Source organism: Centruroides sculpturatus, unplaced genomic scaffold (genome assembly GCF_000671375.1).
Source record: "Centruroides sculpturatus isolate CEXI.00-Female unplaced genomic scaffold, Cexi_2.0 scaffold47, whole genome shotgun sequence".
NCBI classification, from domain to species: domain Eukaryota; kingdom Metazoa; phylum Arthropoda; class Arachnida; order Scorpiones; family Buthidae; genus Centruroides; species Centruroides sculpturatus.
The window spans coordinates 190,635-205,046 of NW_019384385.1; the positions used below are offsets into that span (position 1 = coordinate 190,635).

General features: G+C 30.0%; 1 protein-coding gene across 1 annotated transcript in view; it reads left to right on the forward strand.

The window, feature by feature from the left end:
• The window catches only part of LOC111618016 (nostrin-like), an 85,917-nt gene that overhangs the window by 51,251 nt on the left and 20,254 nt on the right, over positions 1 to 14,412 (forward strand). The window contains exons 5-9 of the mRNA XM_023359435.1: positions 11,097 to 11,178; positions 11,254 to 11,427; positions 11,511 to 11,735; positions 13,845 to 13,964; positions 14,123 to 14,231. Of these exons, the coding sequence (XP_023215203.1) occupies positions 11,097 to 11,178; positions 11,254 to 11,427; positions 11,511 to 11,735; positions 13,845 to 13,964; positions 14,123 to 14,231 (710 nt within the window). The remainder of the gene's footprint in view (positions 1 to 11,096; positions 11,179 to 11,253; positions 11,428 to 11,510; positions 11,736 to 13,844; positions 13,965 to 14,122; positions 14,232 to 14,412) is intronic.

Sequence of the window (14,412 nt, forward strand, 5' to 3'; positions counted from 1 at the left end):
CATTATGAGCTCTAAAATGCTCTTTATTTCTCAGATGTGATTTTCATTACTCCATTAGTAGCTTGAGACTTCTTGATATATCTTTCATAGCTAAGATTATGCCTACTGTAGACCTGTTCAAGCCATACTACTGCTTAGCAACATCAGACATCTTGTGCCCACTTTCTACCTTGGCTATTATCTCTTACTTGGTTTCTACAGTGAGCACAGTTCTTGACACTCCTCTTTTTAGGCTCCATAATATTATCAGTTTCTTTTTTAAATAAAAATTTCAGAAAAGCACTTACAAAAATGCAGAGAACAGAAATCAACTAGCCCACAAAAAATTATTTAAATGCAAGGCCCAGATGAAATTTGAAATTTGGTATTAAAACATTAACAAATATCCAGTGGGACAGTTAAACTTTCACCTTTTGTAAAACCCTGATGCAAAACTTAACAAGTGCCCGTCTGACAGTCTCGCGAAGAATATAAAAAATTATTTGTCAGAAAGGTAAATAAAAAGCTGGAATTACAAGGGAGAGTTTCAAAATTCGGAGGGATACTATCTGATCAGTATTGGGTTGAGCATCGAAGTTGACGTCTCCTGTGCTCTGAAAGGTTTCGAATTGTTACCTGAAGACAACAGAAAATCAATCGGTTTTCATTCCAATGTGGTCAGTCCGATGTGGTTCCGATGTGCTCATTCATGTGGTCAGTCCGTTGGACAGGTATTCATACCTGTCCAATGGACTGACCACATGAACTTTTTCATGGTGTTTTTGTGTGTAACATCTAAATAGGGTAGGGGCCAGTTCTTCTAGAAAGCTCACCTCTTTGCACATTGTCCATGTGATGTTGCATTGCCTTATTCCATCAATTTTATCTGAAAAAATTAAAGAAAACTCTCATAGAAATTGAGGAGAACCACAAAACCCATTTACATTTGCAACTATCTTTATCCAGTTGTAAGGATTCTATCTCAATTTTAGTTTTTTGTTGCAATAATTTCACAAATAACTTATTTATTGCATTTGATATTTTATTTTTATACATAAACACAACTAATAAAAATGTTAGTTTTTTAATCATTATCTGCTTGCAATACAATAGTTTACATTGTTGGCAGTTATTACTTCAATTAGACTTTTCTATTAAAAATTAGTATTGAAAACTCAACATACAAAACAGCTCAAGTGAATTTTGTATTAATTAAATGGTATTATAATTAATAAATTTTCAAGTTTTTTAATTGTCTTATAAGACAACTAATTCAGGTTTAACGGTGTCAATGTACAAAAAATTTAAATGTTTTTATTAGGTTCCAAATGTTGTCAACATATACAAAATGTGGTCCTCAGGAAATTATCAAAAACATTTGAGCCTACTAAAAATGTAAAAATTTATAACACCAATAAAACTTAATTTGTTGACTTATTGGTTGTTCTGGTGACTTTTTAATTATCAGAATAATTAAAACCAGAATTTTTATTAGATGTAGTCTTATTCAATTATCTCACTTATTGCTTTCTTAGTTTGGAAGAATTGTATTTTGTGCACAAGTAAAATACGCAGAAAAATCAGTTATAAGAATTGCTTAGGAAACTAGGATGATATACTAAATACAATTCTACTGAGAATTTTTCAGAATTAAATTTGCAATTTGAGCAATCTTGGTTTAAAAACTTAAATGAATCTTAATTCATTTAAGTTTTTAAACCAAGATTGCTCAAATTCAAGGATAAATTTAAAATATCATTTGAATGTGTATACAAATAAAAGTTCTTCATTCTGATATAATTGAAAGAATGTTGCATCCTAAATAATTAATGATGCTAAAAATGCCAATGACCCAAAGATCATGTGACTCTTCCTACATTTGTATACATTGTTCAATATTTTAACGTATTGTAGAAAATATTGCTTTATATTTAATTTATTTGAATGAAAATTATCTTAGAATTAAAATATAAATGTCAATTATCGGTCTATACATGTATACATAAAATAGGAAAAAATATAATAAATGTAAATAAATATTAATAATAAAACTAGTANAGTTTTGTTTTGGTTGCTATGCCTTGACTCTGGTCCGGCATAGTACACAGCCACCGGTTTAACCGAGTATTTCCCACTGAACCCAACACAATAATAATAAAATTATCAAATTGTTACATATAATAAAACTAGATTTAATTTATTGACTTTTTGAAGTATTATTTTAATGCTGTTACTGGACAGTTAATGATAGCAATATTTGAATGCAAATCTTTATTCCATGCAATTGATATATTTCATAGTAATTTTTAATATAATTTTAAACTTTGAATACTTGTACTTTAAAACTGCATAAACTCTAAGTTATATTCTGTATTTTAAAAAAATGCAGAAAAGTATTTCAGTTTTTATTTGAATGATGTTGTTTTGAATAGCCTGATGATGGCTGTTAAATATGTTGAGAAACATTAGTGTGATTAAAATTTTTCAATTAAAGTGCTGGAGTTTAAAGGTTTTATAATCTCTTTTAAAGTACAAATAAAAAACTTAGGTATAAATCAAATTTACTAAATCACTAAAGATAAATTTGTTTATAGATTACATCTAAAAGAAAACTGTTGGATGAAAAATTTAAATCACTAAACTTTAGATCAATGGTGCACAAACTATTTTCATTTCCACCCCCCATTTTGTGTAAAATTTTGTCGCAACCCCTGGATAGACAGTAGATGTTTTTAATTGTCAATGTAGTTAAAAGTGAAATTCTTTCTGGGATTTGCGCTTATGTTTCTTTCTTGTTAGAGGTCTGAATAAAACACAATTTTATGAAACAATAGTTTTATTTATGCACATGGGTATAAATATTTATTTAATGAAAAATACTTTTAAAAAACTTTACATCATAAGAATTCAATGTGAGGTATGCTATTTTATTTTTATAAATATTGTAATTTCATTCCAATATTTTACTAGTACCTGATACTTGTTGAAGANTTTGTCCTTGAGATTTGGAGATTTTATAAGATTTTCCAAGTTAAAATGTACTTATCTAATATAGCTGAGCAGTTCAAATTTTATATAATATAATTTACTCTATATACCATATTTATTTGAATGTAAGATGCACCCTATTTTCAGAGATACTAGAATCTGAAAAAAGTTGTTCTTAAATTCAAGTAAATATGGTATTTGAAATGCAATTCTTTTATATATCATGTTGTCAGACATAGCATACATTAATTTAGAAGTTTAACAGTTTTAATAACTTATTTTTGAATAAGTCTTCTTTATAATCATCATCAGTGTGATTAATGTAATAATATGCTTTTATTTTAGGACTCGAAAATTTAGCTAAAGTTTTTCAAGAAACACCAAATTTTGGAGATGCGGATGCCCAACAAGATGTAAATGAAAAATTGCAACATGTAAGTAAAATAAATTTATTAGAATATATACTATAAAAAAATATATATATGAAATTGTTACTTCTAAATTAATATAAAAAATGTTATTTAATTGAAACACAGGTTATTGTCTAAAAAACAGATACTGATACTAAAAACAAACAATTATAACAATTAGTATCTGTTACAGAATTTATAAGTTATATGAATAATGTAGTTATTAAATTGTAATTTACTGTTCAATAGCCCTGAACTAAACCTAAATAAAAAAATGAGGGTTGGTTGGTTGCCAGATCTGGCCTTCAGAATGGGCACTATTACACGGATTAGTTCAAATTATGGCTAGTGTAACAAAAGTCCCGAATTAATTGACTATATGTTAATAAAAAAACAAAATTTATTATGAGTGAACAAACTATTTACAAGAGATTAGTAAAAAAAACAAGCATTAAAATTCATTAATGATGATAAATTATACAAAAAGTATAAAATGCAGAACTATAATTAATTCAAAATCAAAAACGAAACCAAAACAAACATTCACAAAACTTCCCAACAATTGGGGTAGTTAACTTTAACTTAAATTTTTAACTCTTCACAAAAACCAACAAAAGAAAATTCTTACTATCTAAACCACCTAACTCTCACCAAAAAATGTCAGGAAATTCTTTTTGTCACTTGTTCTGGAACTCTGTTTGCTTGCTCTCAGAAGCTTCATCTCATTAACTTCATTATTGCTGGGGTTCTTTTATGCCTTGGTGTAACATCACAATTAGCTTTGCCACTTTAACTCATTTACATACTTAAGCAGTAACAATTCTTCTCTTCTTTTTGCAATCTTTTAGTTATACTAATCTTTCCAAAAATTCTCAGATTTTTTTAAAATCAATAACCAAAGGATAAAAAGAGAATTCTTTAACTCCACTTGGAGATTGCTTAATCTGAGATACCATGTTAGATTGACGGTGTTGGCATTACAGGTTTCAGTCATGTGGACGGTAAGTATTTTGTGCTTTAGAGTTTTGTTGGAATGGTGTGGAGTTTTCATTCTTTAAACAAGATGAAACATCTTCAAAATAAATAATAATGAAAAAAGTAAAGATAATCTTGTAATGAGTCAAGGCCAAATGTTAAATTCAAAAATGTTTTAGTTATTGTGAAATCACAATGCCAGGCTGAAATTTTTAATCACGTGACTTCTGGTCCAGACTGGAAGTTCATATAAAGTACATTTATCAAATAAGGACCATCTAATGTTTTAAGATGTTTTGTATTGTCATTATTAGAGGAAAAAGTGTGAAAGTTATACTGCAACATACTGTAGATGTATACTTGCAGAAATGTGAAATTAAAGTTAGCAAGTTAGTATTTGAAAATTTTTTTGTAATAATACATTTTCCAAAAGTTATGTAATGGGTCTTATTTGAAGATGGGCGTTCCAAATAAGGCCCATACATAAAGAAATAATTTATTAATTAAGATAAAAAGCAAGAGCTAATTAAATCACCATAAGTGTAATTAAACCCAATAAAATACAAATAGCTTAAACATCACATTCAGGGCAAAGAAAACTGGATATTTTGTCTTTAGCCATAAGTCCAACTCATTCTTCATGAACATATTTTGAATACTGTATACACAGTCTCATGTCAGCAATTTGATCTTCTTTGCATAAATAACAGTACCAGCTTTCTTTTCTCAATATTTGTCCAGCTGCAAGATCTATCACAAATTTTACAAGTTGATAAACCCATTTGATGAAAGTTGCTATGGTCATTGATCCTTTCTCAGTCATCTCAACCTCTCTGCTAGATGGAAGATAATCCATCTGTTCAGGATTTAATCTTTTCCCTTTAAAAATAATCATATACAGTATGACTTGACTCAGTGCCTTTCCACATGAGACAATAGATACATTTTCACTGTGTTCAGGTACTACAAGATGCACTCTTTTTCCTCCTTTTCTGGCATACACATTTTGCTGTTTATAGAGAGTGAGTCTACAGCTTTTCTCATCTATATTATACATTACATGGGGCTTTTTGAAAATATCCAAACACACCAATACAGTATTCATCTTATCAAAATAGTTGTTGACAACACATCTACATGGTGTGGCTAGAAAATAACGAGACTGTGATCGCCTGCACGCAACATTCTCTCTTGGGCCAAAGTGAGTAGGTGGGTGAACGACCTTGAACAAGTTAGAACAAGCGGCAGGGTCTCAACTTCCTGCCACTATTAGATTGCTGTGAGTGCCTGCTGCAAGTGGACATGTTATTAGCTTGCATTAGAAAAATGGCCAGCTTGAAATGGGAGCAGTGTATCAACCTGAAATTTTTGGTGAAATTGAAACCTATCACTGAATCTTTGTGTACGGAGTCTACATGAAGCATACGAAGATGCATGTTGTAAGGTTGCCGACTTTTAGGGGCAATATGTTAATTGTGCATCAGGAAAACCTAGGGGAGAATCATATGTGGGTGGCGACGGTAGGAGACAAAGATGACAAGTGTCTTACACGAAACCGTTTATTTTAACAACTAGTTTAACTCACATAATATCAATAAACAATGCGATCTAGATTGGCTTGATGGCGGTGATCTCCGGTTTTCGGTGGCCAGATGCAGTCCATGATCCGAAGATGCGAGCCCAGGACTTGGGTGGCGAAATGTCTNTTTTTTTTCCTTCTTTTTTGTTATCCGATTTTTCAGTTATCCGACCAACCTGAGTTCCCAACTGAGTCGGATAATCGATGCTCTACTGTATATCTAAAATGTTTTAACTTTTTGTAAGAGAACATTTTATCATTAATGATTTCATTATGTTATCATTAAAATGAGAATAATTGGAATAATGAATAATAATGAAACTGGAATAAGGAATAATAAAATGAGAATAATTAGAAGTAATCATCAACATGATGAAATCTGTTACAGAATTTTTTTACTTGTGTGTTTCATTTCTGTAAACAGCTTGTCAGTAATTTGCAAATGTATCTTAGTAACATCCAGTTTGGACCAATGATCTCCTATCCTAATACTATGGCTTATAAAATACTTTATAAGCCATAGTATTATTTTTTAAAAAATAGCTTCAAATTTAACCTCATTTTGTACAATTAGAAAGCCTGCTCTTTATTCTAAAAGGGACTGCATTTTAAATTACTTTTTTAAGATTAGTTTTATGATAAAAGTGTACCTATTTATTATACTTACATTTTCAATAAATGAATTTCCTCAACTAATTTTTAGAAACAAAAACGCAGTCAGTTTTGCAATGAAAAGGCCCAATTGGAGTTTTACTTAAATCATTTGCTTTTTAGCAAATGAATAATTCAATGATTCAATAAAATACTCCAAAACTTTGAAATAAAAAAATTTATTACTTTTATATAATATTTGTCTGGTTTACTGACATCAGTAACATCAATGGGTCAGTAACATCTGCAAATTGCATCGTTCATTTATTTGAAGCTTGTTTAGTTTTTTCATCAGAAGGTTTGTGACAGCACTGAAACCTCTCTCAACTAAATATGAAGATGGAAAAGCAATAAAAATAATTTCCTAGCCATCTTCCACATTTCAGGATACAATGTAGGTATTTGATTTTGCAGCCAAAAGTTTTGATAACCTTCTTTAAATTTAAATTTGAGCTCTTCATTGGATGCCAATTAAATAAGTTGTTCTTGCAAACTGATGTGAGAAACCGTGGGCCAAGGGTTAATCCCTCTTGACCAATTACTCGGCAACAGTCGGTGAAGACCGCTCATGTTGTAGTTCTGGATGGCTTTTTATCAAGTGGCAAGGGAGGTGAGAAAGTCAGCAGACGTCCTTTCAGAGACAGGTTTAACAAAATAACAAAGCATTTATTGAATAATCAAGCTAGATTACATGAGGCGATAATATTAAGTTTAAAGGCGGTTAAATATGAGTTAACTATACAAGTGCTGCTCTTAACAGCTTTAACGGCTATTTTGAGAGAGAGAGTTCACATAGCTCTAAAATACAAATAACTCTATGAGGATATGAATGAAATGTGTTCGTTAAATGGGCCGTAGGAATTGTAGTTGGCGCAGGAACTGTAGTTGTGGTGATAATGGATGGAAGTTCGAAGTTGTGGTCTGTCGTATGGCGATGTCCTTTCAGTCGCTGTGTCTGGTGTATGGAGACAAGATGCACATATTAATTAACAAGTATAACTTCCTTTGGATTGCCCTGAGCTTCCGGGGCTCAAGCTTTTATACTGTCTTTGTGAGAAAGGAGTCACGTGATCGACTTCTGTTGACACTAACAGTGCATTCCGATCAACCAAGTGTCAACTTTCCCACCTAATTGTGAAAACAAACGGTGACCTCCAATCTAATTCTCACCAAGAGAGGGTTTTTCCATCGGAGTTGTTTACAATTTTTTTTTCCGACAACTATGTAAAAATCGCGGATCTCACATCGATATTTGTTTCTTTGGTACATGGAAAGGGATCCAAGATCCAATCAGATAGTTTCAGTGTGAGCATGTTGTCAAATCAGTCTGAAAAATCTTTGTGAAGAGCCTCCAAATGTTCATAATATAAAAGAATGTCATTGTGATTTTTCTGTAAAGATAAATTTATGAATTGAGAAAATTCTCCTCTTCCAATATGCTGTCTGTATAATATCAGCTTTGCCACAAAAGAAGAAATAATTGATCTTGTTTTAACTAAGTTTATGTTATTGTCGTGGAGCCGATTTTGTGGCCATTTTTATATATTAGATAGGCAATATTTGTTTTGGAGGTAATTAAATCAGTTTGTTACTATTGGAACTTTAGTCTCAAGAAACTGCAAAACCAATCATAGTGTGTGTAGAATCTTTTTAAGCAAGTATATTTGGATAGCCTGCAAACCTCTGTATGTAGTAATAAATTATTGTAGTGTTCATCATTTTCTTTGCACAGGTTGGTAAATAACCTATTATTAAGTGGATTAGACTTAATTTTGTTAACTGCATAATAATGTATTGTAGACTTTGGTTAATTTTCTCACTGAAGATTTTTGCTACTAAATTTTATCGATGGATCATGCAATGTATGGCTATTACATTTGGTACAGCCTCCTTCAGAGATGAAATAAAACCTCAATGATGTCTTACTAAGGCAGATTCTGTTAAGGGAATCTTTCTCTTGAAAAAATGTTTCAACAATGCAAAATACTCCTGTTTCATGTTGCTTATCATTGTTTTAGCAAATAATAATTCCTGCAAATTTTTTTATTTTTTTTATAACGTGTACGTACATATGCTAACAATAAGACTTCATTCTCTGGTAATGTGGATTCAAGTTGCAGTGAAAAATGTGTCTACGAGGCATGTTCGGAAAGTAAGTGTACTAGATTTTTATATTTTTTTAAAAAAAGTGTATTTGAAAAAATTACAGGATATTGTTAATACACTTGTTGACTATTTTTCCACATAATCGCCATTCCGTTCAGTGCATATGGTGAGCCGTGGAACAAGCTTCTTTATGCCCTCGAAGAACTCTCCTGCCAGCTCCTTCCCCCACTTCAGAACCTCTTTCTGCACCTGCTTGTCAGTTGAAAATTTAATTCCACCCATGTGTGCCTTCAGGAAAGTGATCTGAAGGTGCCAAGTCAGGAATACAGGGGGTGGTTCAAAACATCCCAACCAAATTAGTTCAAGAGTGCCTTGGTGGCTAAGGCTGTGTGAGGACGGGCATTCTGTGAGTGTCTCATATAAAAGTGTTCTGGAGAGTTGTGAAAACATTGCAGAAATTTCATCCACTGTCAATTGGCAGTCTTCACGAACAGTTTCTTCAATTTTTTTGTACCAACTCATCAGTCAAAATGGAAGATCTTCCACTCCTCTGTTCGTCATGAACATTTGTTCTGCCTCCACTAAACTTCCTACACCACTTAAACACACTTGTTCTGTTCATAACACCTTCACTGTAAATTGTTTTGATTCGTGAAAAATTTTCGGTAGATGTTATTCCTTCTGCGAGTAGGAAGTGGATCACAGCATGTGGCTCGCACTTGGCAGGATTTCTTACTGACATCTTTCACGCAACTGGATACTACAACATGAGTTTACATACTACCATGTTCCTACGATGCTCGCTCCATCAGGAGATCTCTCTCTACCACTTAGTGTTGCCTACCATCAAAAAACAAAAAATTACAGCCCATTATGGTCACAATACACTTACTTTCTGAACATGCCTTATATTGTAAGAATTCTACATTCTGCTTTATTTTATCTATCCTATGTTGAACTGTGTTGTTACTTATTGAAATTTTCTTCAGGCTATCAAGTAGAGATGTATGAAGTATGGTGTGTAAAAGCTCTGCTATGCAAGGCAAAATTAGTTCTTTTGTCAATTGTGTGTGGCTTTCCTGACTTAGCAAAGATATCATATAAGATGCTTGTTAGCCATCATCGTTTTTTCTTGGAACAGGTTGAAAACATCAGATACAGTGGGTCTTTTGAAAACTGCACATGGAGTGATTGTGAAAGTAGGATATCTCTTTGCCATTTTTATCAGTGTGCATCCTAAGTGATCTTTCAATCTCAATGGCTTCATGTATGGAGAAGATGTTCCTAAACTTCAAATGTGTTAAATATTGATAAATAACATCACTACAGACCCAAAACATTATAATTATTAAATTTATTAAGAGATGGTGCCTAACGCCTCCCTCTAGTAGCATTGGTTGGCTTGTGTTAAATATTGTTTATAAAGTTCCATTCAGCAAATTTTGAAGTAAAAGACAAAATGTACACAGTACCCAAATGCTGTCAATAATGAAAAATTGCAGGAAGAAATTGTTAAAAATTGACAAATAACATACTATATGTAATATAATAATATATACTGTATATATAAAACCAAAAACATTGAAAACATATGAGCATAATGCAAGACTGAGAGATGACTTGAGTACATAACAGATAGTGTTCACCCTCCAAACACATTTTTTCATTGCATGTGCAGTTTGAAGTTCAAAATGAATTTTTGTCGAATTTAGCATTTGAAATTGGTCATTTAAAGTACAAGGTGCCACTATAATATGTTTTCATATATGTTATATATTAAGTTCAAATAATCCAAAATGCAGAGTTAATGTATGTTTTCCTTTTTTACATGTCTCTTAAGAAATTAGAATAGTTATTTCAGAATAAAACACACCTTTAAAAATCCAGCAAATAAATATTAATAAAATAAAAACATTTTTGATTGTTTTTTAATGCTCTTCCTCAGTTAACATAAAAATAGAACAACAAAATAGAATGTAAATATGAAAATATAAATAACAGAAAACGTAGTTGTGGTCGATAAAATAAACGAACACATAAATAATATAAATTAAGTTGAAAATGTCACTTAATAAAAATAAAATAAAACTAAAACAAAAATGTCTCTTAATAACATTAATTTTCATAAAAGGACTGTCATGCTGTAGCCAATGCATCTGCATCCCTGGTTGCATCAACCATAGGGATACGGACGCATAAAATTATTTTTGAGAAATGTTGAAATTATTTATTATTATTATTATATTTATTCTTACTGTAGTATGTTTGTTGAACTGGAAAAAATAAATTATAAAGACTTATAATTGTTTGTAAATAATTATTACTATGACACAATAAATGTTAAAATTTTTTATATTGAAAAAGTTTTATTAACAACAGCTTTAAATTTAAAATTTTTATCATCATAGAAATGTGGCAGCAGGCTTATGTGAAGATGTTGTAAAACCTTTAAAAAATATTATTGAAGCTCAACATAAAACAAGAAAATTGGTAAAAAAAAAAATTAAATTGAAAAAATTATGTAAAATTTTTAAATTACTTATTATTTAAATTAAAAAATTGTAGATTGAGTCAACTGTTGACAAATCAGCCAAAACAATGGCTGATCGTCGAAATGATGAACAGAAAACAAAACATAAAAGTTATTTATGCTCTAGAGAAAATGAGCGTTTGCAAGAGCAGGCCATAGATGCAAAAGCTAGTCGTGGTAAAGTGTTAACTGAAAAGGATATTAATAAAGTAAAGTATCAGTTCTGTATTTAATATTAAATTCTAAATTTATAAATTTATAGAAAATTATACATATATATTTTTTACTGCAGTTAGAGACGAAAAGAAGAAAGGCAGAAGAAGCACAGTCAAGAGCAGATCAAGATTATTACATGTGTTGTGTAAGAGCTGAACGTTCAAGACAAGAATGGGAGTCATCAGTATATCGTGCTAGTAATCTTTTACAACAATTAGAAGAAGAAAGAATGACTCATATGCATGATTTAATTCAAAAATATGTTAATCATTTAAGTGTTGTGGGACCCAAAAAAGTTCAGGTATTTTAAAAATTGTATAATATCTATTGATTTAAAATAACTAAACATTATAAACAAATAAATTTAATCACAAAAAATAATATAGTTTAGTTTATTATAGAAAATTTTCAAATGTCAACAAAAATACTTTCATTGGACCATTAATAAGTTCTAAAACGCTTTATAGTAGAAGTTTGTTAATCTGTTACTTATGAGACTAGAGTGGTGCCATATTACTGAATGTTTTGTATTTTTACAAAATTTGGTAATCTGCATGTTTAAGACATTATTGTAATTTATGTATCGCCACATGCTGTATGCTTTGGGTTTGGAATGCATGCTCTTAATCAGTCTGAAGATGATATAGTGTATGACTATACTGTGTTAAAATTGATTGAAAAACCTGCAAAAATGTAAATGTGTTAATTTATTATGCAAAATTAACATTCTGGATTTGTGTGTGTGTATAATTTTTCAGATGTACTGTGTATATGTGATTCAGAAAAACTACACTTATTCAGAGTAAGAGGAATCTGCTTTCAAGTTATTGGTTGCTTTTCAAAGCTATTAACGTTAAATTATAAAGTTATTATAAATTACAAAGTTATTATGGGACATTTTAGGTGCTAAGATTAATAAACAGACCTTCTATTGTAAATAAATTTTTCATAGCTATAATGTATTGCTTTCAAAATAAGCTTCACATTTTTTAGGTAAAGAATGATTAAAAATTTTAAGTGGTAAGATTTTATAAAAGTATTGTATTGTCCCTATTAGAAACTCATTGGGCTTAAATATTTTCTGAAACATTGGCTTTTATTAAAACACTTATTTACTGTGTATTATTTATGATAAAGCTACATGTGAGATATGAAGTAGTTTTTAAAAACATTATATTATTGATACTTTTAATTTCATATACAGATAAAACAATAATACAAATAGGTAAAAGCATTGGATTGTGACATTTTTTAATGAAAAAATTACCACAAATTTGGTCCCCACTATTGCTATGGCTACAAATAGTTCTATAATACATTTAAGATAGTGCAAAAATATTGTAGCAGTTAGGAAAACATACAATTACTGGTATTTGAAAAATTACTGATGAAAATCTTCAGATTTTATCGGATTGTACTGTTTACTGTATATTAAACTACCAATCACTCAATAACAAAAATATATTATTATAATGGGGAGAGGCCTCTGTTAGAAAGACCATTTTGACCAAAGAAATTGAAAAATGTAGGGACTTTTAATAGGGACAATACAATATAATAATAATAATAACTACTGTATATTATAATAATTATAAATAGATATCAACAAAGAAATTAAAATTTTACATCAAGAATAGGCTGGTGAATTATTCATCATTCCTCTTGTGGGTCAGACCTGCTTTTAATGGCTATAATTGTAAATTATCTTATAATCAACAATTTTTTGGTGTTTTCTGTTAATTAGCTAGTATTGCAAGAATAATTCCTTGATAAAAAAATTTAACAATAATTGACATTTTTAATATAATGCAATGTTATATACCATAAAATATGGTAACTCATGATATGATATTTGTTAAAAAAAAAAAGGCTCAAAAGAAATCATCCTATATTTTATGTGAAGTTGTGATCTCCTATAGGCTAATGAATTCACCAAATGGCCTTTAGTTGGCTGTAGGCAACTTCTCCCTAACCAAATGCTTGAATAAAAATGTTATTGTTTAATTAAACATATTATTATTATTATTACTTTCTTTAACCAGAATACAGTAAAAAAAGTAGAGCCAACTGTCAAAGGCACAGGATAGCTTAAATACACTAAATACTTTTTACTAGATATTTTATGTTGAAATGGGAATGTCTTATGTGCTGTACTGTACATGGAAATATACTGGTGATCAAAAGTTGTGCTAGAGTTTGACTACCAATCAGGACAGGGCTCTTAATCTCCGTGTGTGTGTGTGTAAATCATATACAGTATATAATGTTTAAAGGACATTGTACACTCTTCTTTATACATTATATACATGTATAATGTTTATCTTAGTAAGCATGTATCTTAAAATATGGTTTTTGTTAAATATTTTTTAATAAAATTTGTTTTATAAATTTTAATCATCATTTGTTTCAGATCTGTGAAAGATTGAATACTGTTATTTCATATATTGATGTTTCTGCTGATCTTCAAATGGCTGTTAAATTACATAGTACAGGACCAAATGTTCCAGAACAACTGTTACCTGATTTTTTTGTAACTTATATGCTTTCTTATTAGTTTTAAAATTTGTTTTAGTTAAAAATTATTTATAGTATATATTTAAATAAATTAAAATATTACTAACACATTTTCAATTATAAAAGTATTAAAAATTTAAAGAAAAGCAGAATTCTAATAAAGTACATCTATAGGCTGAAGATGTCAACAACAACATGAAAAAGGAACGTAGGAAAGAATCATTAGAAAAATTTCTTAGAATGCTTAAGCATGACTTAGAATTAGAAAGAAAAGGGAAACAAGGTATATTTTTAAACATCTTTGTATATGAAAGTACAGTAGCTCTTTTTTATATCACTCATTTGAATAAATCACACATTTTTGGTCTTCCAAACTTAAAAGCCCTTAGCCAATCACTGAAAAAAAGTTCCATTGAATTTATGTGGCATACAGTCATATTGACTTTGATACTGCCAGAGTAGAA